The 24,058-nt window shown below is 45.5% G+C and overlaps 1 protein-coding gene across 1 annotated transcript; it reads left to right on the forward strand.

Annotated features, from left to right (window-relative positions):
• Positions 1-2,628: 2,628 nt before the first annotated feature.
• HSPA4 (heat shock protein family A (Hsp70) member 4) lies at positions 2,629-23,705 on the forward strand. The gene is made up of 19 exons (XM_068158896.1): positions 2,629-2,858; positions 7,164-7,221; positions 8,821-8,961; positions 10,133-10,255; positions 10,679-10,778; positions 11,168-11,301; positions 13,450-13,694; positions 15,134-15,210; positions 15,474-15,625; positions 16,541-16,647; positions 17,085-17,218; positions 17,611-17,792; positions 18,116-18,202; positions 19,148-19,300; positions 19,768-19,893; positions 20,710-20,817; positions 21,136-21,255; positions 21,597-21,758; positions 22,526-23,705. Exons 1-19 carry the CDS (start codon positions 2,752-2,754, stop codon positions 22,730-22,732), a joined length of 2,523 nt encoding a protein of 840 aa, XP_068014997.1. The 5' UTR covers positions 2,629-2,751; the 3' UTR covers positions 22,733-23,705.
• The last annotated feature ends 353 nt before the right edge of the window (positions 23,706-24,058 follow it).

The following is a 24,058-nucleotide window of genomic DNA, read 5'->3' on the forward strand; positions in this document are numbered from 1 at the left end:
CAGCTGAAGGATGTGCTTTCAGATCAGGCTGCACAGAATTCCAGACATTTTTTCCTTCCTACTCTTTGTTTCTTTCTTTTTGTTTTTTTCTTTTTCTTCCCCTCTATTTTTTTTTCCACATATTCTCCTTCCTTCCCTGGCTATTGTACACACCACACTGGCAAAGGGAAACTTCATGTCCCACCTAATGTTCCAACTGAACATAAGCAACAAAGAAATTAAGACTCATCTTTAGGGTATCATTTGTCTTTGAATCACTTCTCTGAGGGGAATTGTCACTCTCCAAAAGCAATTGTTTCAAGCTGAGCAGACAACCAACTGGTTTGTTCTGAACTCTCACCTGGACACATCATTGCCACACTGAAGGCTGGAAATGTCAACCAAGGTCTGATCTCAGTGGGCGTATCTGTATGGGAGATTGGATCCAGATCATGATAGAATCACAGGCTAGTTTGGCTTGGGAGAGACCTGAAAGACCCAGTTCCAACCCACCTGCCATAGGCAGGGACATCTCCTACTAGAATAGGTTGCTCAGAGTCTCAAACAATCTGACCTGGTTCCCGGTGTGAGGCACCCATTGGCCTCTCTGGACAACCTGGGCCAGTGTCTCATCACTCTTGGTGTAAAGCATTTATTTCTTCTCTCCAGTCTAAATGTCCCTCTTTTAGTTTAAAGCCATCACCCCTTGTCCTGTAACCACACTCCCTGATAAAAAGTCCCTCCCCATCTTTCTAATTGAACCCTTGAAGGACTGAAAGGCTACCAGAAGGTCTCCCCAGAACCTCCTCTTCTCCATGCTGAACAACCCTGACTCTCTTAGCCTGTCCCTCCATCTTCCTTTCCAGGGGCAGCACCCCTGGTGAGGTCCCAGGACCATGTCCTAGCCCAGGGTCAGTGGCCACACAGCTGGTCTCTGGGTACTCCAGAACATATCCTCTTTGACGCTTGGCTGCTGGGACCCTCTGCTGGTAGAAATATAGGGCATTCTGTAATTCCACAGAGCATAGCATTGGTTTAGAGGCCAGCTGTAGTGTTCAACAAAAGGATCTATGAAGTCCACAGGCAGGGACCCAAGCTCTGAATTCACTTTTCCATCAGCTGGCCCAATGACTGTGTCGTCTATTGGCTTCAACGATGTGAAAAATGAGGGCAAAAAAACAGAGGAAGTGGGTTGATGTTCTTCCTCAGGGTTCATCCTGCCATGATATTCAACACCCTCCATGCAGAGCTGGTTCTGTCCCTTGGCTCAAGGACACCCGAGGTGAAACCCTTGGTTATTACTCTGTCATTAGTGCTGTGATGCAGTTCCCAGCCCATCGGCAGCTGTGCCGGCTCTGTGTCACTCCACACGCTGCCAGGAATGGCAAACACGCCAGGCTGAGGGCTCTCGACAGCTTCTGGGGTGAAAGTCCTTCCTGCCTTGAAAGACTGAATTTCTCTGCCATGTGTTTGCTGCCTCACTGAAAGAAGGAGCAGAGACATCACTCCAGGGCCGGGCAGGATTTGGGAGCGTGCTGTTTGTAACATGTTATGTTGCTGAGTTTTAGGCAGGTTTTAGCTGTGAATGAAAAGCGTTCCCTGAGTTGCAAAACACCCATGAATGTTAGTACTAGAATAACCCAAATCCATGAATGTAAGAGAAGTACCAGAATTATCATAGAATCATGGAATGGTTTGGGTTGGAAGAAACGTTAAAGATCATCTAGTTCCAGCCCTGGGCAGGGACACCTTCTACTAGATCAAGGTTATATTCGTGTTTGCATTCTCAGCCAGTTCCCTCTGTTTGCCTCCCAAAACACTCCACTCAGCCAGCAGCGTGCTCAGGGGGCCAAGAAGGACGACAGCATCCTGGCCCGGATCAGGAACAACATGACCAGCAGGACCAGGGTAGTGATTCTGTCTCTGTACTCAGTACTGGTGAGACCACACCCATCTTGGGTTCAGTTTTAGGCTTCTCACTCCAAGAAAGACATTGAGGGGCTGGAGTGTGTCCAGAAAAGGGCAACAAAGCTGGTGGGGGGTCTGGAGAACAGGGCTGGTGAGGAGCAGCTGAGGGAACTGGGCTTGTTTGTCTGGAGGAGGCTGAGGTCAGACCTTCTAGCTCTCTACAGCTCCCTGAAAGGAGGCTGGGGCAAGGTGGGGATGGGTGTCTTCTACTAAGCAACAAGTGATAGAACAAGAGAATATGGCCCTAAGTTGCCCCAGGAGAGGTTTAGGTTGGACATGAAGAACAATTTCTTCATGGAAAGGGCTGTCCACACCTGGCCTAGGCTGCCAAGGGCAGTGGTGGAGCCCCCATCTCTAGAGTTGTTTCAGAGGTAGAGATGTGGTGCTGCGGGCCATGTTTTTGGGGTGGGCTCGTCAGTCTCAGGTTAATGGCTAGACTGGAGGCTCCTGGAGCAATTTTCTCTCAAAAGCCCCGCTGCTCCTGACTAACTTTTCCCAAGGCAAAGGGGCAGGACAGAGCGCCGGGACTCCCCGCCCCGGACGTGACATCACCGGCGCCGCGACCACGCCCACACACCTACTGCAGCCCTGTCCCCCGGTGGGCTTCCCGCGCCTGCGCTGTGTCTGCCGCCCGAACTCTCGCGAGGTTTTCCCCCTCCCCTCCGCGCTGCGTTCTGCCGCGGCCCGACGGGATCTTTCGAGAAGTCCCCCCCGCCCCGAGGAGGCAGCGCCCGTCGCGCCGCGCATTTAAACGGGCCGAGCCGCCGCTCCTCAGGCGCCTCTGCTCGCTTTCCTCTCGCCACTATGTCGGTAGTGGGCATCGATTTGGGTTTCCAGAGCTGTTATGTGGCCGTGGCCCGCGCTGGCGGCATCGAGACCATCGCGAACGAGTACAGCGACCGCAGCACGCCGTGAGTGAAGCGCGGGGAGGGCCGTGCTGCTTTCCCGCCGGGCTAGGCAGCGGTGCTGGGGCCGGCTGCCTCCCCCCCGCGGAGAGGACGGAGCCTGCCGGGCCCGGCTCTGCTCGCCCGGTGTGACAGGGAGGGCGGCGAGCTGGGGACGGGGGTTGCGCTGCGCTTCCCACTGCGGCGGGTCGGGAGAAAAGGGCTTGGAAGAAAGAGCCGCGATCGTACGGTGAGCGTGGAGAGAGACTGGGTGGCCCTCTGTGCTCCTCCGCTTTTAGTGCAGCGTAACCAGTTTGTCTTCCCCGAAGCACGGCTGTGCTGATTAAAAGGACAGAGCCCGTGAATTTAAGGAAAAGCCACTGTATCTTCCGCTACTGAAAGTAACAAAGCCTAATTTTCTCTATATCTCCACACCGTACCTCTTCGTTCTCTTGCACCTTGGGCCCAGTTTCCCCCAGCGCACCCGAAGCGCGGAGGTGAAGGCTGAGCTGGGCTTAGCTCTGTATGAGCTCCTTGGCCTTCCGTTGGATAAAAGCTTAGCAAAGCTGCTTAGCAGCCTTCCCTTTCCTTCTCCATGCCTGTGTTCAGCAAGTGGTTTCGCAGAATTTACACGTAATTTTGAGTATTTGAGAGTCTTGAGTGAGTCTTTTAAACACTCGCTTGAAGTTAGCCAGCAGGTTGACAAGTTGGAGGGATGGGGAAGCGGAATGTAAATATGCAGTAAGGTACCCGACGTCCCTTTCCCTGGGAAGGGGGCTAACAGCACAACGCTGGTTATTCTGGGGCTGAAGTACGTTACACTTTACAATGCATACTCTATATTCTAATTGTACCTCCATAAATAATCCTTCCCACACATCTCTCAAGGAGAGTGTGCATTGCCTAGTTTTAATAAGAAGCTTGGTAAAAAGGAGAGGGAGAGCTAAAATAAGAACTCTTCTAAGGATAAATTACAAAATAAAGATGGAAAAAAACTTCCAGAGTGTCAGAACTGGAGAGGAGCTGTTTGAAAAGCTGTCTTGAAAGTATTTCTGCATGTCCCTGTGTTGTACAGCTTTATTTTAAGAAGATCCTAAAGGAAATAGCTCTCTGGGTCAGACAATTGTATCATCTTAGCTTTGGATTATTTTTATTTGTTCTTTTAGATCACTCACATCTGCTTGAAAAGACCAGAGGCATAAAATGACCTTGCTTCTAATTAGACAATACCTCAGCCTTTTAATGTCTCAAAGCAATGAATAAATGGAGAGGGAAATCTTTAATGTGATGTATGTGATGAGAGTGAAGACCATTCTCTTAAGTGTTCTCAAGAATATGGAAGTTTAAAGTTTAGATATGCTGGGGAAAATCGTTCATGTGAAATATTTCACTGCAGTCTTCTAATAGCTCTGACTCTTCAGGGAGTTCTTGTATTTGAGATATGGATACATCTCACTCACTGAAGGCGATGAGCTGCAATGCATCTTCCAGGAAAATAATTCAATTATGAAAAAACTGAAGTGAAATTGGAAGAGAGTTGGAAAGTAGTCAGGGTTTAACAAGTCTTAATCTCCCAATCCTGTTCTGAAGGAGCTGCAAAACCATTCTCTAACCTAACTCATTAATTAAAAGATGCTCTTAATGACTTCTGAGTGTTGAGCTTGGAAAGGAAGCCTGCTTCAAAAAGTATTTACATTTCTGTAGCATGAGCTAGAGTGTAGAATGGTGCAAGGGATTGTGACAGTTTTCCTCATGGATCCAACCATAGTCAGGCTTAAATATAATGTGTTAGGATGACTTCCAAATGTTGGGAAGGATTGGCAGATCTGGGTTAATTGCAACCATTAGTGTTAAAGTAAACCCTGCTGAATACATTATACCTGGTTGAGTGGCACAGGCATTCTCATCACTTGTGCTTTCATCTCTGTACTTGGATTCTTCCAGAGTCCTCCACAATTTGAATGTGTATCCAAAAGCAGTGCAAAACATGTTTGTCTTTGAATAGGATGGTCTTAAAGTATAGAGAAAGCTAGTGAAAAATGAGAGAGGAAGAAAAAGGAAGGTTCATTATCCCTGTAAGGTGGGAGGGACTTGGATTAAGTCAAGTAGCCGTAAGTGATCTTGTGAAGCTAGAGCTGATTTGCAGTGTGGAGGAAACATGCTGTCAGGGGAGAGGGGATGGCTCCTGTGGATGTGACAACAGGTGGGAAGGTGAAGCAGAGCCTGTAGGTGTGTTAAGGAAGCCTAAAGCTCTGCTGAAGTTGCTTTGTTAGACTTCTGATGACATTCACCATGGCTATGGTTTTACTCAAAATGCTATGGTTAGCTCTTCAGTTTCCAGTGAGTAATAGTGTAATTAGTGTTTAATGAATTAACCCTGATTCCTATGGGGAGCTGATTAAATGAGACTGGCTGAAAATTCCCCCTTACCTTTGCATGGGGTCTCTGTATGACTCCTTAAGACTGTTGGGAGTCAGGGTTAACTAGAAGGGTTGGGATGAAAAGGAGTGGAGCCCAAGTAAAACCATTCTGTCTGTCCAGTTGCGCTCTTTAGAGATGCTTGCCTGTTTATAAAGCCAAACAGGGGCTTGTTTAAGAAGAATGTAGACACTTACGGGTTTTATTCACTGTGTCTTTTGATCACTGTGCTGTATCCTTCTGTCAAGACAGCCTTCTACCTTGAGATGTTTGGCAGTTTAAAGAGGTCTATAACTGAAATTAGTTAATTTGTGGTGAGAGGGGGCTGATGGCTTGTGACTTAGAAGTGAAGTAGCTGGGTATTTATTTGGTCCAGGTGAAAAGCAGCAATTCCTGTCTTAATTCCTTTCTGGAGAGCGGAGTAAATTAATAACCAAGCTTCCTGCTCAGGGCTCATTAGAATTTTGGCTGTGTGCTCTGCAGTTCCTGTTCCCTTCGTATGGGCTTTGGGGTCTGCTTAGCACAGAACTTGCTCACTTTTTGTTAACTAATTCCTTGAGCAGTTGTTTCCAATAATAAAAGATTCATTTAGAAATGTGAGTTCTGTTGCAATATCTGCTTTAGGGTGGGCCTTGCTTCAGTTAGTACTAATGGACTAGAAGAAAATACAAAGCAAACCCAATTATATTGCTGGAGTCTTCAGCTCTGGTCTTGACAGTTCCTGTTCGGAAGACTAATTCTCACTATCAGCCTCATCTGGGATTTGTTTCTTGTAGCAGCCTATGGCATAACCCTATTGTAAAGCAGATTCTTGACCTGCTGTGTAGAGAGCAGCTCAGTTGTCCTGTTAGTATGTTGTGAGTAGTAAAAATCTGCTTGATTAGTAGCCTATTTCTTTCCTCAGTAAGTTTAACTCAGTGGTATGAGGAACTTGTATGGGAGGGCTGGATTTGTCATTGAATCAGAGAATGAGCTGAGTTAGAAGGGACCTTAAAGATCATCTAGTTCCAGCCTTGCTGCCATGGGCAGGGACACCTTCCACTAGACCTGGTTGCTCAGGGTACTGTCCAGCCTGGCCTCAAACACTTCCAGGTTTGGAGCCTCCACAACTTCTTTGGGCAATATGTTCCAATGTCTCACCTCCCTCACAGGGAAGAATTTCCTCCTAATGTCTGATCTAAATTCAGCTTCTTCCAGTTTGAAGCTGTTATCCCTCCTCCCATCACTACATCTCTTTGCAAACATTTAACATTTTTAGGATTCCTACAGTTTGTTAGATAGGGAAATCAAGAGGCTTCCGAGAGGAGGGATTCCTCCAGGAAGGAGGATTGATTATGTTTTCTCCTTGGCCTCAGAACTGTTAACTGTCACAAAGTAGTTTGGAGTAAAGTGTGATGTCTATTTGTAATCCAGTGGTGAAACTCAAGCACCAGTCTCTCTCTGCAGGCTTTTCTTCCTGCTTTTGAAGGGTTTGCTGGGAGGCTTAGCTAGCAGTTGGTACAGACCTGTAGGAAGGATTTTTTTCTTCCTGTATCTGATTTACTTCATGTATTTTTGTTGTTGAGTGTTTCCTGCATTATTGGTGAACAACTTTATCTTTGAGTAGCTTAGATCTGTGGGTTACTGCTGAGATAAGGCGCATGCCCAACTAGCTGCTACTTAGAAGCAAAGCTTGAAGCAGGGGTTATTGCTGTCCTGCAATGAGGAGCTTTGCTGCTCTGACTGAATTCAGTGTGCCTGGTTCTTTCCAGAATTCCCAGAGCATTCCAGGCATGTGTTGCAGTGAGTGGCCAATTTCCTCTATGCACCAAACACCATTTACAATACCTCTAGTCCATGGTCACCACCATGGAAAGGTCTGCAGTGCAGTTGTACTGATGACTCGCTAACTGCAAATCTTTCTCCTCCTTCTAGATCATGTATAGCCTTTGGACCCAAGAACCGCTCCATCGGCGCTGCAGCTAAAAGCCAGGTGAGCTCTAGTTTGGGTAAGAGCAGCTTCAGCAGAAATCAGATGAGCTGGATGTGGTTTTTATTTCTGAGATCACAAGTACCTCTGAGCTGCTGTCCTAGTGTCTCCATAAGTGTAAGGAACAGCTGAGCTTCATTCAGCTGTTCACCCTGCTGCTTTCTCATCTTGGGGCAGAAATCTAAGGGCTGGTGGTTGCACACAGTGACATACACACAACAGCCTTTGCCTCTTAAGAAATTTTGACAAATGCTGACTTATTTCTTTCTTTTTAGGTTGCAAATGTAAATTCTAAAGCTAAGCAGTGGTGTTTCATTCTGCCTTAGCTCGTTCCAGTTCATGTGCATTGTGGTGGCTTTTAATTATCTGACTGCATTCTACAGAATTCCATTAAGTACATAGAAAGGGACATGCCTGAGTGTAAATATATCTTGACTTTCTTGACTCTGCAGTTGAATTACAAACCAATTAACTATCTTAGGCCTTCTGGATTATACTTTGATTTTCTGTTGGTGTAGGTAGGTAAATATGATTTAAGGACTGAGAAGTGAAGGTGATTTGTCTTCATGCCGTTTGGGTCCTGTTGTATTATGCCTTTTGTTCCTGTGAAACCCCTGTGACCCATGATTTTTCTTTGAAGTCCTCTACAGGAAGTGACTATTCAAGCACTTGGGTTTTCTTAGCCTAAAATACTTAGAGATGTGCGAAGATGCATTATCTAGATCTCAAATGACTGGTTTTACAACTGTGTTGCTCAAGAACAGAAGAACTGTGCTAGAACTAAATACAGATACTTTTTGTTTTCTGGAATTGGGTGTCTGCTTAGCTTAAAGAAATTGACTGACACAGATCCAGTAGAGATGAGGTATGTTCTGCAGAAACTAAAGGTACAGCAAATCCAGCCCAGGTTACGTAGGAAATAGACACTTGACTCTGAACCACAGGTAAATGTTCCATGGTGGAGTGCTTGTCTGATTTGTTGTTCACTGTGAGGTTTTGGTATGTGTCTTGCGCTGATGGCAATGAAGAATTCAACTTTCCTTGCACCACCTGAAAACAATCTACAATGATTTTTCACTTTCCACTTGCACTGATCTCTGCTCTTAATGAAAGACAATCTACCTCTTCTCAGCTCAGTGGGGCCCTCCTGACTTTTTAAAGCTTCCTGACAAGGGCCTTGAGCTGTTCTGTGCGAATCTGTGTTGTGAGACTCTGTGGTGATTGTCAGATGCATGTGACAAACCTCAACTGGAATTTACGTCAACCTGCTTGTTGTGTTTGTGAACTTAACTGGCTGTGATAGTAGGACACAGGGAAATGGGAAGAGCACTTTTCCAATGCTTCCTAAGAAAGTTCAGCCCTAATGGGATCAATTTTTGATAGACTTTTGGCTCAGTGTTCCAGTACACATTGAATTCAATCTTATTCCTGTAGATTACCTCTGCAGTTGGAGAGAAGTTGCCTCCTAGCAACTCTTGATATTATTAAGATACAAACAACAAAAGTACTCTCTCTGGTGAGAGAAGCATGAGAAGAAAACTCTTCTGTTTGAAATTCAGATGTTCCCCTGACACGCTGTATTAAAGGTTTCTTTTCCTCTAGGTTATTTCAAATGCAAAGAATACAGTACAAAGTTTTAAAAGATTTCATGGTCGTGCATTCTCAGATCCCTTTGTTCAAGCTGAAAAAGCAAGCCTTGCCTATGAACTTGTCCAGCTGCCAACAGGCTCAACTGGCATCAAGGTGAGTCTGGTGTGTTTGGAATAGAGCCAGGGGAGGAAACCGATAAGCTCCCCTTTTATCTTTTTATTTGAATCTGCTTGCTGTAGTTTCTGCTCTTGTGCATGGAAAGCCTTAAATTAGGATGAAAAGGGATGCAGATGGTCTCTCCAGGTGCTAGCTGAGACTGGTTTTAGTTATAGAATTTCTCTGCCTTGCAAAGCTGGACCTGCCAAATGCAGTGCTGCTGGTTTGGTTTTTTTTTCAACTCCATACTGAACTGGGAAGGCAAGCTCCTAGACTAGTGTCCTTACCTAGCTGCTGTCCAGATGCTCCAAGGGTGAAAGGTGTCAGCTTAGCACTTCAGGTAAAATTGAGGGTGCTGAAGCTGCTGAGTGTCTCATGCCTGAAGCATCTGAGGAGGAAAGGCTGAGAGCCCTGGGGCTGTTGAGCCTGGAGAAGAGCGGCCTGTAAGAGGATCTCATCAATGATCAGCAGGAGCTAAAGGACCTGTGAGGGGCAAGAGGATGGGGCCAAACTGTTGTCAGTGGTGTCCTGTAACAGGGCAATGGGTACAAAGTGAAACCCAGGAGGTTTCAGCTGAACATGAGGAGAAACTTGTTTGGTGTGAAGGTGATGGAGCCCTGAAGCAGGCTGCCCAGAGAGGTTGTGGAGTGTTTCTCTGGAGGTCTTCCAAATCACCTGGCAATTGTGATCCTGTGCAAGGTGCTGTGGTGGCCCCTGCTTCATCAGGGGAGTTGGACTAGGTAGTCTCTAGAGATCCTTTTCAGCCATGCTGGGATTCCATGAAATGGTGAGAACTGGGTTTTTGTAACAGGCAAAACTTCCTATTTGGGTTTTAGTGTGAACTAACTAGCCTATTCAAGACAAACTGATCTGTTTTAAGTTAACAAAACCAGAGGGAGGGAGGCATTCCAGGTATTGGCTAGCAGTCAGGATTTAAAAAGATGCTGAAGGCAGAGCAGCTTTGGCTCTGTCAACTCTTGAGTGTTCATCCCAGTGTTGTTACCTCCTTTTAGCTGTTCTGCACAGGCCAGGCTGTCAGGGAATCCTCTCAAGCTGCCTTAGTGAAACCTGGCTTTAGTAAAGACTGCTTGCTGTGTATGTTCCTTATGTAGTCAATGTGTGCATCTTACTGTGGTGTAATGTTTGTGTACACAATTTTTGTTTGAAGGCCATGTATATGGAAGAAGAAAGAAACTTTACTATTGAGCAGGTGACAGGAATGCTCCTCACCAAATTAAAAGAGACTGCTGAGAATGCTCTTAAGAAGCCTGTAGTTGACTGTGTTGTTTCTGTAAGTATGGAATAGCAAGTAAGTCACTTACTTGGTTGTCATAAAATGCAGTGACTGCAGCATTAAATTGCTCTTTAAACTAGAATATTTAGCTATTTTCTGTTTAAAACTGAATTTTACATGCATCTCTTCTTCATTAAGGGTAAGATGTCCTAAATTGCTGCTAATTAGCAGCATAAGTAAGATTTGCTACCTGCTTCTGGCTCTTTGCTTCTACAATGAGTGGCTTGAGGTGGAATGGCAAGATCCACAAAGTAACTTTGTCTCTGTTTTCTCTTGTGTGTTTTGCTTTGCTTTCTCTTGCAACTGAAGCAAACACTACTAAAGCTGAAGGTTAACCCAGCTGTGCTCTGTACTGACTGTCTCCACACTTGTAACTGCTGAAGATCTCTCTTCTGAATGTTAATGTCTGATCTTTTGCAGGTTCCTTCTTTCTACACAGATGCAGAAAGGAGATCTGTGATGGATGCTACACAGATTGCTGGTCTCAACTGTCTGAGGCTAATAAATGAAACAACTGCAGGTAATATTTGTCCTTTTCCCCCTTGCTTGATACCGAAGTTGATTAGATAAAAGGGCTTTTCATCTGTCACTGAGCCATGCCCTCTGGTTTTGTGAACTTAAACTTCAACTGATCTGTTTTAAGATGTGGTCTGGGTTTTTCTCATTGCTTTGTAGAGGCATGAAGATATTTCTTGAGTATCTGTTTATGCAGCTGCTAAGAGGGGATAATTCTCTAATGTCTTTCCATGCTCTTTTAGCATTGGGAATTTTCTTAACAGGAGAGAATTTTGTAGAGCTTGACAACTAGGCTGAAATGGTAATGCTGGTCACACTGATGTACCACTTTTTCTTAAGGAATTACAAAAGGGAATGTTCTAACTGTACTTCTTGACTTTTCTTCCCTTGTAGTTGCCCTTGCCTATGGAATCTATAAGCAAGACCTGCCTGCCTTGGAGGAGAAGCCACGGAATGTTGTTTTTGTGGACATGGGGCATTCTGCATACCAAGTTTCTGTTTGTGCATTCAACAAAGGCAAACTGAAAGTAAACAATCTGTTATACTTCCAGTTTAATTCTAGGCAGACATACTCCTCAGCACAGACATGGCCTGTCTGGCTTCACTCAGGAGCCTTCAGACAGCTCAATTTATCTTCAGGTTGCACCTGGAGTTCGAAGTAGGGTATGAAGTGGAGAGCTTGAGTGATGTGTGGAGGAAACAAATGAGCTTTAATCAGCAGACTTTGGCAGAGTGAAAAACCTGCAGTAAATGATCTGTGCAGATTCTCATATCTGACTGGGTGCTGCTTGCAAAAAACACTCCAGCTCAGCCTTAGATTCTAGTATTGAAACAGGAATTCCTAGAGTGGGGCAGGTGACCAACACTGAACACACTGTGGTGCTCATGTAAGAGTAAAACCCATGCATGGAAGCTAAGGAAGTTATGGTGCACATCTGAGTGTAGATGTTGCCATCTGAAAGGAGTTTTTCTCAATTTCCTCTTGTGAGGCAACCTAACCTTCTCTCAGATCTCTTAAACTTGGAAACCATGGAAGTATCAGTGATGCTTTTGAGTATGGAACAGAGCTGGACAGCAAGGCAGTTACAGTAGTGTGGAGACCAACCCTTGTCTGAAAGAGTATTGACAATAATGTCAGACTTGGCTGCTGTTGCTAAAAAACAGCTGATTGTACTCTTTCAATGTATTGTGATCATTGAGGTGGCTGGGCTACAGATGTTCTTTGTAGATAATATCTTCATCAGAGGTGAACACCTGTTTGCAAGAGTTAGCAACACTTATTCTTTTATTTTTAGCTTGCTGTGAGCATGTTCCACCCTTAGGAGGCATCAAATATTAAACTGGGATGTGAGTCAAGGGACAGTAGCTGAGCAGAGTTTGGAAACTCTGCTTACAGCACAAGATACTGAACAGATTGTGTTGCTAAGTCTTGCCTTGTCTTCATAAACCTCCTTTAAAAGCTGTCACCTCATTACAGGAGGTCTGGGTGCCCAAGGCTGCTCTTTATCATTGAGCTAACAGATGGTTTTCTTGTGAGAGTCACCATTCACAAAGGTCTAATGCTTGTGTAGCTGCCAGAATTGGTCAGTGGTAGTGATGGTTTCTCAACAGTGTTCTGAATGTATCAGCTCCAGAAGGCTTTGGATAATCATGGTTTAGGCTTGGTAGACTTCAAAAGAGTCATCTTGGGATGTGTACAACTATTACTGCAGTTGCCATCCACAAACTGTCAAATCTTAGTGATGCAACTGCTGCTTGATTCCACTGGAACGTAAGTGCACTGTATAATGGCTCCATAAAGAGTATGACCAGCAGGTGAAGGGAGGTTCTCTTCCCCTTCTACTCGCTCCTAGGGAGAGAGGCCACAGCTGCAATACTTGGTCCAGTTCTAGGCTTTGCAGGTCAAGAGAGACAGGAAACTACTGGAGAGGGTCTGGTGGAAGTTACAAAGATGCTGAGGGGCCTGAAGAATCTTTGTGAGGAAGAGACTGGGGCTGTTGAGCCTGGAGAAGAGCAGCCTGATAGGGGATCTGCTCAATGCTCAGCAAGAGCTAACAGGTGGAGGGCAAGAGGCTGGGGCCAGACTCTTGTCAGTGGTGCCCAGGAGCAGGATGAGGAGCAACAGGCACTGACTGGAATCCAGGAGGTTCCATCTAAACAGGAGAAGGAACTTTTTTGGTGTGAGGGTGCTGCAACCCTGGAGCAGGCTGCCCAGAGAGGTTGTTTGAATCTCTTTCTCTGGAGAGCTTCTAAAGCCACCTGGCCATTGTGATCCTGGGCAAGGTGCTGTGGGTGCCCCTCCTTTAGCAAGGGGGTTGGACTTGGTCTCCAGAGGTCACTTCCATGCTGGAGTAAGAGAAGAGCTTAACTGTTGCCAGCAATGACCATGAAATGGGAAGGATGAGTGTGGGACAGCTTTATTCTTTAGGATGGGTTAGACTTCTAGACAAGGGTGATGAAAATAATTTCTTTGATGGCAGGGATGGGATAAAAAAGAACTTGTCTGCATTTTATTCAATGTGGTTGCACTAGTACAACTCTTCCTCTGCAGCAGGGCTGTGATACTTGATTTAACTTGGGCTATATTTGAAACAATCTGACAACAACTGCTGGTAGCTTTCACTGAAGTGATGACAATTTGTGCTGTTACTGAAGGATTTCCTCTTTGTTTTAAGGTTCTTGCTACAGCCTTTGATACCACACTTGGAGGCAGGAAGTTTGATGAGGTGTTAGTTGAGTACTTCTGTGAAGAGTTTGGAAAGAAATACAAACTAGACATCAAGTCCAAGATCCGTGCCTTGCTGCGGCTGTACCAGGAGTGTGAGAAGCTGAAGAAACTGATGAGTGCTAATGCCTCTGATCTCCCCATGAACATTGAGTGCTTCATGAATGACATTGATGTCTCTGGAACCATGAACAGGTAATGCTCACACACTTGGCAGAGGTTAGCTTTACAGTGTCCTTCAGTGAAGAGGGACTGAGGCTGCTTAGCCTGGAGAAGAGGAGACTCAGGGGTGACCTTATCACTCTCTACAACTACCTGAAGGGAGGTTGTAGACAGGCGGATGATGGTCTCTTCTCCCAGGCACCCAGTACCAGAACAAGAGGACACAGTCTCAGGCTGCGCCAGGGGAGGTTCAGGTTGGATGTTAGGAAGAAGTTCTATACAGAAAGAGTGATTGCCCATTGGAATGGGTTGCCCGGAAAGGTGGTGGAGTCGCCGTCATTGAAGGTGTTCAGAAGGAGACTTGATGGGGTGCTTGGTGCCATGGGTTAGCTGTTTGGGTGGGTTGGATTGGTTGATGGGTTGGACACGATGATCTTGAAGGTCTCTTCCAACCTGGTTTGGTTTATTCTAATTCTAATAAAAAAAACCTCTGTTCTCAGGACTGGAGGGAGAAGGTAAATGCCAGAAAAACATGAGCAAGGTTGCTGCTCAAAATCATATTTAGAGAATGGTCAATGGCCTTGAGTTGAGTGGGAGGCCTACAACTGTTGGAAGTGTGCCTAGATTCCTAGAATCATGCTGTCCTGAGAAGAGATTGTTGGTGCTGGTGGGTGAAAAGCTGGGTGTGAGCCAGCACTGTGCTGCCAACCCAGAGCCAGCTGTGTCCTGAGCCGATTCCAACTAACATGGGCCTCAAGTGGGGGGGGGGGGGGGGGGATTCTGCCCCTGTGCTCAGCTCTGCTGAGGCCCCACCTGCAGTGCCAGGACCAGCTCTGGACTCCTCTGCACAGGGGAGATAGGGACCTGTTGGAGCAGGTCCAGAGGAGGCCACAGCAATGATGGGAGGGCTGGAAGCCCTCTGCTGTGAGGCAACACAGAGAGCTGGGGTTGTTAAGCCTGCAGAAGGCTTCAAGGAGACCATAAAGCAGCCCTTCAGAATTTGAAGGGGGCTCCAGGTGAGCTGGAGAGCAACTTTGTCCAAAGGCATGGAGTGACAGGATGAGAGATGGTGGCTTCAAACCAGAGGGAATTGGATTTAGATCAGTCGTTAAGAGGCAATTGTTGCCCATAAGGGTGGTGAGCCACTGGAGCAGGTTGCCCAGAGAAGCTGTGGAGGTTCTGAGCCTGCTGCTGTTCAGAATCAGGTTGGATGGGGCTTTGAGCAGCCTGCTGTAGCAGTTGGCGCCCCTGCCCATGGCAGGGAGCTTGGAACTAGATGATATTCAAGGTCCTTTCTGACCTGAACCAGTTTGTCTGGGGATTATACTAAGGAAGTTTAAAACTAGGATTGCGGAGAGGTAAATTCCTGCATTAGGTAGTTAAGCTGCCATTCTATCTTGGTGTCCTGTTGTGTTTGCAGTGTTAATTTGCTTGTGGTGTAACCTGGCTTTATTGATGGCTTCTTCCAACAGGAGCAAGTTCTTGGAAATGTGTGATGGGCTCCTTGCAAGAGTAGAACCCCCCCTTCGCAGCATACTGGAACAAGCCAGTGAGTGTAAATGCACATTGTGTTCTGCACAGAAGAGAGACATCCTTAGTGCAGGCTTCCTCTAGGTGTCAGAGGAACTTGTGCAGAAGGTTTAGCACATTAACAATTTCATAGCTTGTGAGAAGCTTTTAAAAGCCAAGAACTGAAATTCTAATTGCTTAGAACCTTGGTGAACAAGATTAAAATAGTGCTTGGTCTAGTAGAGCTTTTAGTTTGTCAGTGTATTCATACAAAACTCAAGCTAATGTTTGACTTCTTTCTAGAGTTAAAGAAGGAGGATATCTATGCAGTGGAGATTGTTGGTGGCACCACAAGAATCCCTGCTGTGAAAGAGAAGATCAGTAAATTTTTTGGCAAGGAAGTCAGTACAACCTTGAACGCAGACGAGGCTGTTGCACGAGGCTGTGCACTGCAGGTAAAAAGCTCTGGGTTTCAGCTGTGAGGAGTCTGACTGCAATCCATAAATATTTGAGCATGTTCTTTCTGTGGTACTCAGGAAGTATTTGAATAAGCTTCAGGAAAGCAGAGGGAAGAATGCAAATAGCAGCTGCAAATGATTCCTTTGTGCTGGTTGTCTAAGCCAAATTAGTGGGTCAGTGTCACTTGAAGGGAAATGTGCTCTTCTGCTCTACCTGGAAACTGGGGGCCCAGGAAAGCTCCTATGATGTCTTCTTCTCCAGGCTCCTTTAGGTGCTTAGGTTAAACAGAGCTAAAAAAAAGGCATTACTACTTGTGATATGACACTTCGTTAGTAAGATGGATGAAAATGAAAGCTGAAGTCCTTGCTAATGGAAACCTATGTCCTGAGCTGGAATTGCTCACCATGGACTGGCTTAAGCAGCAATAAATTGTTGTTACTAGTGCTAGCATCTCTTGAGTGCACCTTAATTTTTACTCTGATCACCTCTCTTCTCTAAATATTCAATACGGGCTTGCTGGCTCTGATGGAACAGAGATGTTACTGGAATCTCCTTGGAAAAGAGTTTTGTGTCATGGTAATGTAAAAAGCCTGAGTCTGTGCCACTCTAACTGTACTTGAGGTTTTCTGACTTATGTTGGCAGTAAACCCAATTTGTTAGCCAAGCCACAGCAAGCCAAACCTGATGGCTTTAAAAATGTGTATTTCCCTTTCCAGGGTGAACAGATTGTGCCAGCTTCCTGAGGAGGGAGCATGCTTGTGAGCTTTTAGGGCTCATTATGCAGCTCCCAAGACCAGCAGTGTTAGTGTCCCTTAATCTAGAGTAAATCTGCCTGTTAAGCAGCATAAATAGCTACTTGGTGCATTGAATGAAGTTTGAATGTTTGCAATGTGGCTCTTGTGCTCCTCCAGTGTGCGATTTTATCGCCGGCTTTCAAAGTGAGAGAGTTTTCCATCACAGATTTGATACCCTATCCCATTTCTCTACGATGGAATTCACCAGCAGAGGAAGGGTTAAGGTAAAACAGTCTTTCACTCTTCTTGCATGATTACATACTGCTTAAAACTGACAGCTGGAGTTAAAAACACTTCTCAAACAATATCCACTGAGCACTTTGAGCATTGCTGGTTTCTGGAGTTTGACAGTACAAAAAGCCAGGGGTGGGTGGTGGCCTAGCACTGCCTGTATGGCTACTGGCCTTAAATAGTTCCAGGGGAGGTTTAGGTTGGACATTAGAAATAGTTTCTTTCCCAGAAGGGTTGCCAAGCCCTGGCCCAGGCTGCCCAGGGCAGTGGGTTTCACGTTTCTGGAGGCATTTCAGAGCTGTGGAGATGTGCTGCTGAGGGACCTGGTTTAGGTGCAGAGTTGGTAGGATTAGATAATGGTTGGACTTGATCTTAAAAGGTTTTGGCCAGTCAAAACAATCTGTAATTGAGTACTGCTGTCTCTTTGCAGTGACTGTGAGGTCTTCCCCAAGAACCATCCTGCTCCATTTTCTAAGGTCCTCACATTCTACAGGAAGGAACCATTTACTCTTGAAGCATACTACAGCTCCCCCAAGGAGCTCCCTTACCCAGATCCTGCTATAGGTGAGACCATTCTATAGCTTCAGACTTTGGGAACGTTTCCAGACTATAAGACAAAGAGGCCCTGAAGCATACAAAGTCCTGGATTTACAGTAAAATGAGTGGAGTGACATGAAGTTTATGGATAAACAGGCTAATATAGAGCATCTTAATGTTGGAACAAACTTGAAAGGGGCATAGTCAGAGTTATGTACTCTTTCACTGTGATCCAACTAACACCAGCTCTTACAGCATGTCACAGGAAACTTGATTGCTGTGTCCTAGCACTGCTGAGTAAATAACCTGTAGGATTTTCTGTGCTCTTAACTGCTTTGTGGTCAGCCACAGTCAGGTTTTGTTTCACACTGAGTGATGAAGTTAACCAAATGGTTTGTTTTCTCTCTGGGATTATTTAGCTCACTTCTTGGTTCAAAAGGTCACTCCTCAAACAGATGGCTCCAGTTCAAAAGTGAAGGTCAAAGTTAGAGTGAATATTCATGGTATCTTCAGTGTGTCAAGTGCATCTCTAGTGGAGGTTCATAAATCAGATGAGAATGAAGAGCCTATGGAGACAGATCAGCATGCAAAAGAGGAGGAGGTAGGAGACTCTATGTTGCTCTTACCTACTTTTGCCAGCTCTTCATCAGTTTTCTAGGTTCTGAGACTAAAGATTTAGTAGATGAAACATGAAGATGTAATGAGGTACCAAAGGAAGTGTCATGTCAGTGCCTGGTCTCTTGTGACAGAAGTTGTTAACCATACTAGGAGTGTTGCTTGCCTAAGCAGAGATGTAATTAATGGGGCTCCATTTCAGTTTTCATTCTGTCTTTGGCATAAAGAATGTGACATGATCAGCCTAAGCACTGGAGCAAGGATTTGCATGGTCACAGTTTAATACATCATATTTGATCTGATTTTCAGAAGATGCAAGTAGACCAGGAAGAACAGAAGACTGAAGAGCAACAGCAGGCCCAACCTGAAAACAAGGCAGAGTCTGAAGAGATGGAGGTAATGTGAACATCTGAGACTTCTGGTTTTTTACAGGATATTTGTGGGAGATTCCTGCAAATGTAGTGTGTGAACATCTGCTGCATTTGGCATAGCTCTGGAAGCTGAGCTTCTCTTGGGATGTGTGGAACCATTGAGTTGTTTTGGGTGAGGAGACCTTTGAGATCATTAAGTTCAACCACTGACCCAGCACTGCCATGTCACCACTAAACCATGGCACTCAGCACCGCATATCCATAGCTTTTAAACCTCTCCTGGATTAGAGACTTTTCACTGCCTTAAGCAACCTGGTCCAGGCCTTAACAACCCTTTTGGGGAAGTTGTTCCTCATGTCCAAACCAAACCATCCCTGGTGCAACTTGAGGCTGTTTGCTCTTGTCACCTCTTCATGAGTAGAGGGACCAGCCTCAACCTGGTTCCAACCTCCTTTCAGAGAGCTATAGAGAGCAATGAGGTCTCCCCCTCAGTCTCCTTTTCTTCAGGCTGAGTAGCCCTAGTTGCGTCAGCTGCTTCTTACCAGAGCTGTTCTGCAGACCCATCACTGGCTTTGTTACCATTCTCTGGACGTACTCCAGCACCTCAATGTCCCCTAGTTCCAAAACTGACCCTAGTATGACAGTCTGATCAGAGTTTTAGCAGTGCATAAATGACATGGAGAACTGCAGACCTGTTAGGTGACCTAGTACTGATAAAAATGGGTGACCTCTCCTATTCTTGAGTCAAATAGTCATTTAGTTTGAAATACCAGTGTTCTGATGAAAGCACATTGGTGGCCTCAGGAGTGTAGCCAGTGTGCCAGGAAAAGGCAGTTAATGATCTTGTTAATTATCTGACTAGTCACTGCAGTGCCAGAATGACAGGTAGTGCTGCTGTTGAGGTTTACTACCTCAGGGTTGCTTTTTCACTGACTGGTGATGCTGGTTTTACTCTGTTTCTTTAATGCAGACTTCTCAGGCTGACTCAAAAGACAAGAAAGTGGATCAACCACCTCAAGCCAAGAAAGCTAAAGTGAAGACTACTACTGTAGACCTTCCCATTGAGAATCAGCTGGTGTGGCAGATTGGAAAAGATATGCTGAATTTATTCATTGAGAATGAGGTAAACTCCTGCTGCCCAAGCTAAACCTTTCACCAGCTGTTAGCCAGAAATGTTGATGTTCATTAAACATGGTTAAGGGTGATCAAGGAAGGACAAAAGTGTCTGGGGGGAGTGTAGGTGTTTGAGGTGAACAGGAGTGCCTCGTGGAGCCAAGAAATACTTTTCCTGTCAAGTGAATGCTGTAACTCACTGGAGCTGTTCTGCAGGAAGGCAGCATCACAGGGTGGTTATATCCACCATCACCTGTAGTTACAAGGTACTTGATGGCTGCTTCCACCAGGGCAGCAGTGTTCTGTGATGTGTCAGGTGTCCCACAAAAACCCAAGGTAGTTTTTATTCACGTGTTCAGAACAGTTCTGTAAACCAGAGCATTTTAGTCAAATACAAGCCTTTGCTAACCAGGCAATCTGGCAATAAATGTTAAATAATTAGCTTTGTAGCTAATTAACTTGCTAATTTGTTCACAGGGTAAGATGATAATGCAGGACAAACTAGAGAAGGAGAGGAATGATGCCAAGAATGCAGTGGAAGAGTATGTGTACGAGATGAGAGACAAACTCTGTGGGGTTTATGAGAAGTTTGTTAGTGAAGATGTAAGTATTGCCAGATTGGTTGTCATCTCTTCTGTTACCATAGAATGGGTTGGAAGTGACCTCCAAAGGTCATCTAGTTCCAAGCCCCCTGCAGTCAGCAGGGATGTCCTCAACTAGATCAAGTTGCTCAGAGCCTTGTCTAGTCTGATCTTGAAGATCTCCAGGGGTGGGACCTCAACTACCTCCCTGGGCAACCTGTTGCAGTGTTCACTGATTCTACAGAAGGTGGGATTAATCAGACTACTGTATCTGAACAGGTTGCCTGAAAATCTCTTGGTGTTATTAATTAGCTTTCTCTGGTGTGCTGAAGGAGCCTGCTGTGTAATTATTGTAATTGTGAGATGATTACATGAGTCAGATGAATTGCTCTGAAATCTTTACTAGATCCCCACTGATTATAATGAGTGCTTTGCCAGCAGGGGTGTCTGCAGAGTCCAGATACCTACAGCAGAGCTGAAATAGGACAAGTCAAGTGAGATTCATCACACATTTGCTAAGGATGACTTCTGCTCTGTTCCCAGACTTGATCATATTGTGATGAGAATGTGAAGAGAGAGAAAGCAAAGATCTGCTTTTCTGTGCCAGTATTGATCTAAACTGGAGGTGTCCTAAACGATTCTGCCTTAGGTCTGGTCACCACCAGGAAGCCATACTGAAGACTCTTTTATTTCCAATTTATCACTAAAGCAGGATCAAGATTTTCAGAGTTCTTTACATTCTAAAGCTGTAAACCTTCCAGAAAGGTTTCAAAGATGATCTGATATCATGTACTAGCCAAAGACATTTTCTCATCTCGTTTTGTATGGTTTGCTTCAGGATCGGAATAGTTTCACACTGAAGCTGGAGGACACAGAAAACTGGCTTTATGAGGATGGGGAAGACCAACCCAAACAAATCTATATTGATAAATTGACAGAATTGAAGGTGAGTGGCCCTCACAGTCTCACTGGAACTGAACCAGAGCACTTTAGGTAAGGAGGGAGTTGGTTTAGGTCTACTGAGTTGGAGATTGGCCCTGGTGACAACCTCCTTCCTTGGTTTGCATATTCAGTACCCAAGGAGCAGATCTCCTATGAACCTATAACAATGTGGGGTTGAGACTCAGTCCCTCCTGCAAGTGGAGGTAGGAGTAAAAGTTCCAAGCAGCTGAGAGATGCTGATGCACCTTGTCAGTTCTAGCAGGACCATACTTTAATGCCACATGATTATTTTAATTTTTTTTTCACCTGTTTTTGATTTCAGACTCTGGGTCAGCCTATTCAAGCAAGGTTTCAAGAGTCAGAGGAAAGACCAAAAGCATTTGAGGACTTAGGGAAGCAAATTCAACATTACATGAAAATTGTCCACTCATTCAAAGCAAAGGTATTTCCAGCCTTAACTTGTGCTGTCTTTGAGTTTGACCTAAGAACCTTTAAGCAAAGCTGATGCTACCCTCCTGGCTGGCTTCTGAGTGCTGTATTTTCAGAAGTGGGTGTTGGCTTGAAAACCTGACAGCCTTTTTTAACTAGGTGTTGATTTCCTCAGGGAGGGGACAATGCCAGCAGCAGAACTGCAGCTCTCTGGTTACAGTGGATCATTAAGCTCAATTGCTCTGCCCACTAGAACAGCCTTTTGACTTAATGGTCTTTCTGTTTCTTGAAGAACCAAGCATGCAGTTCAGGTGTTAAATACTTGCATGGCTACAATTACTGTGGTTGTTTCAGGATGAACAGTATGACCATCTAGATGAAGCAGATGTAGGAAAAGTGGAGAAGAGTGCAAATGAAGCCATGGAGTGGATGAACAATAAACTAAATCTTCAGAACAAGAGAAGTCTTACTTTGGACCCAGTTATAAAAGCAAAAGAGATACAAGCTAAAACTAAAGTAAGTCCTTTCAGAGAATGGTTTGGGTGAGAAGAGGCCTTCAAGGTCATCCAGTCCAACCCCCCTACAGTCTGCAGGGACTTCTGCAACTAGAGCAGGTTGCTCAGACACAGACTATGTCACCTGCAATGGTTCCAGGCATTTGGCATCTACTACTTCTGGGCAACCTGGGCTGGGGTCTCACCACCGTCAGTGGGCAATGTCTTGTATTTAGTTTAAATCTCTTTTTCTGTTCTTGTAAAATTATTGCCTTTAACTGTGTGGAAACACTGAATTATGCAGAATGTTTGTGTTTCTTGGTCTAGTTGTTTGTGAACAGAGGAAAACTGAGGTGAGAGATCTGTAATAGAAGGGTGGTGGTTGAGGATTAACCTACATGGGAAACATCAGTCCTCAACTGGAGTATCCACCTGGTGTGGCCAACAGTTGACTGGAGCAACAGCTTGAAGTACAGCTCAGTAGATAAAAACATTAGAATGAGAGGAAATGGTCTGAAATTGTGCCAGGGAGGTTTAGGTTGGACATGAGGAACAATTTCTTTCCTGCAAGAGTGGTAAGGCATTGGAACAGGCTGCCCAGGGAAGTGGAGTCACCATCCCTGGAGGTGGTTGAAGAAATGTGTGGACATGACACTTGGACACATAGGTTAATGGCCGTGGTGGTGTTGGGTTGATGCTTGGACTCAATCTTGGAGGTCTTTTCTGACCAAAACAATTTTACAATTCTATGGTTTTATGATTTCTAACAGTGTTTTATTTGTTTCCTAGGAACTGACAAGCATTTGTAATCCCATAGTCACAAAACCAAAACCCAAAGTTGAACTCCCCAAGGAGGAGCAGAAACCAGCTGAACCCAATGGACCAGTAGAAGGGCAAGGGGACACCAACAGTGGGTCCCCACCTGCTGAGCCGAGTGCTGCAGGTGCTGCCCCCACAGCCCCTGAGAAGAAGCTTCCAGAAATGGACATTGACTGAACTGCAGCACTTGTTTATATTATTGCAAACTACAATAAAGCTTTAAGTTGTCAACTTTGTACCTTCTGAATCCAGACTGAAGCAAGCGAGTACCATAGCGCTGGGGAGGCCCTCTCAGCGCACAGAGGCAGAAGGCTGCGGTAGCTCACTACTCCTCTAAGCAGTATGATTGTGTAGAAGTGTTGGTGTCTTGATTAGACCTCCAGGCACACAGCACTAAGCTGAGTCTCCACGGTTTTTTAGCATTCAGGGTGAGTCAATCTTATTTTGAAGCAGTGAGGCAGTACCCTCTGGACCCTGCCTTGGCAGTGCTGCTGTTCTCTTCCCCTGGGGATTGCAGCAGCATTGATTGAAGTGCCCATTACTACATGACTGCAAGATCATGGGGGGAGGGAATGTTGCTCCTTCAGCTCATCTTCTCACCTCAGTCTAGCCCTTGCTTTAGTGTTAACAAGCTCCTCTAGGTTTACTCTGTGCGGTTCATAGCTACACCACATTCGCAGAGCTTCAGTACGGTTCTCTCACCTCATGGATGACTCAGATTCATTTATCTGATACTAAAACTTGCAGCTGTACACTCCCGGATCTGCTCTTAGGCACCACAGTCTATGTAAATTTTTTGCCTCTAGTTTAAATTAGCTGCTTGTAGAAGAGTGAACACTTTGTATTTAACTGCCTCCACCAGCAGTTGCTTCTGACTTGTTCCTACTTTCTGAAGGGGTTATGCTTGCTTCCATGAGGCCTTCATTTGGAATGCTTGGGGGATTTAGTTTGTTTTCCCAGGGGAAAAAAAACAACTGACTCATTTGGCTTTTCTTTTTTTTTTTTTTTTTCCTATGAGCTTTATCCAATGATTTGCTTCTACTACTGGTTGTCATTAAACTTGCACCCATGAATTTGTCTGTGTTAAAATTCAGAGCTGAAACCACCCGTTCAGATATTGCAAGAAATAAATGCACTGGATTCTACTCCATCAGCTTCTCCAGCTGTTGATTGCAATGAGGAGAAAAGGGGGGGGGGGGGAGGGTGGTGTGTTGATGGTATGGGCTGTGCCCTTCCTTCCTCCAGGGGTGCCAAGAGCACAGAAGTTTGAATGCACCAGTGTGAATTTAAATCGAACCCGCTTTCCTGAGGTAGAGCTAATGCAGGGGGGGCGGGGGCTTCTCGGTGAGGGTAGGGCTTAGGCGGAGGCTGCCCTGAGCTTGGCGGCGTTCACTGCAGAGCGCGTATATCCGCAGGGCCGCACCGACCTGCCCCGGGCCGGGCTGCGACCTCAGGCGGGCGCCTTCGTCCCTCCGGGGCGCTGGGGGCGCTGCAGCGGCGGGG

Source organism: Melanerpes formicivorus, unplaced genomic scaffold (assembly GCF_026170545.1).
Source record: "Melanerpes formicivorus ecotype bairdi unplaced genomic scaffold, bMelFor1.0.p_v2 SCAF_2, whole genome shotgun sequence".
Taxonomy (NCBI): Eukaryota; Metazoa; Chordata; class Aves; order Piciformes; family Picidae; genus Melanerpes; species Melanerpes formicivorus.

Excerpts from the sequence above, each read along its gene's own strand:
- HSPA4 (XM_068158896.1), top strand. The coding sequence starts at position 2,752 with ATGTCGGTAGTGGGCATCGATTTGGGTTTCCAGAGCTGTTATGTGGCC. Across the intron at positions 11,302-13,449 it reads TCAACAAAGGCAAACTGAAA|GTTCTTGCTACAGCCTTTGA; the intron begins GTAAACAATCTG and ends CTTTGTTTTAAG. Across the intron at positions 21,759-22,525 it reads AGATACAAGCTAAAACTAAA|GAACTGACAAGCATTTGTAA; the intron begins GTAAGTCCTTTC and ends TTTGTTTCCTAG.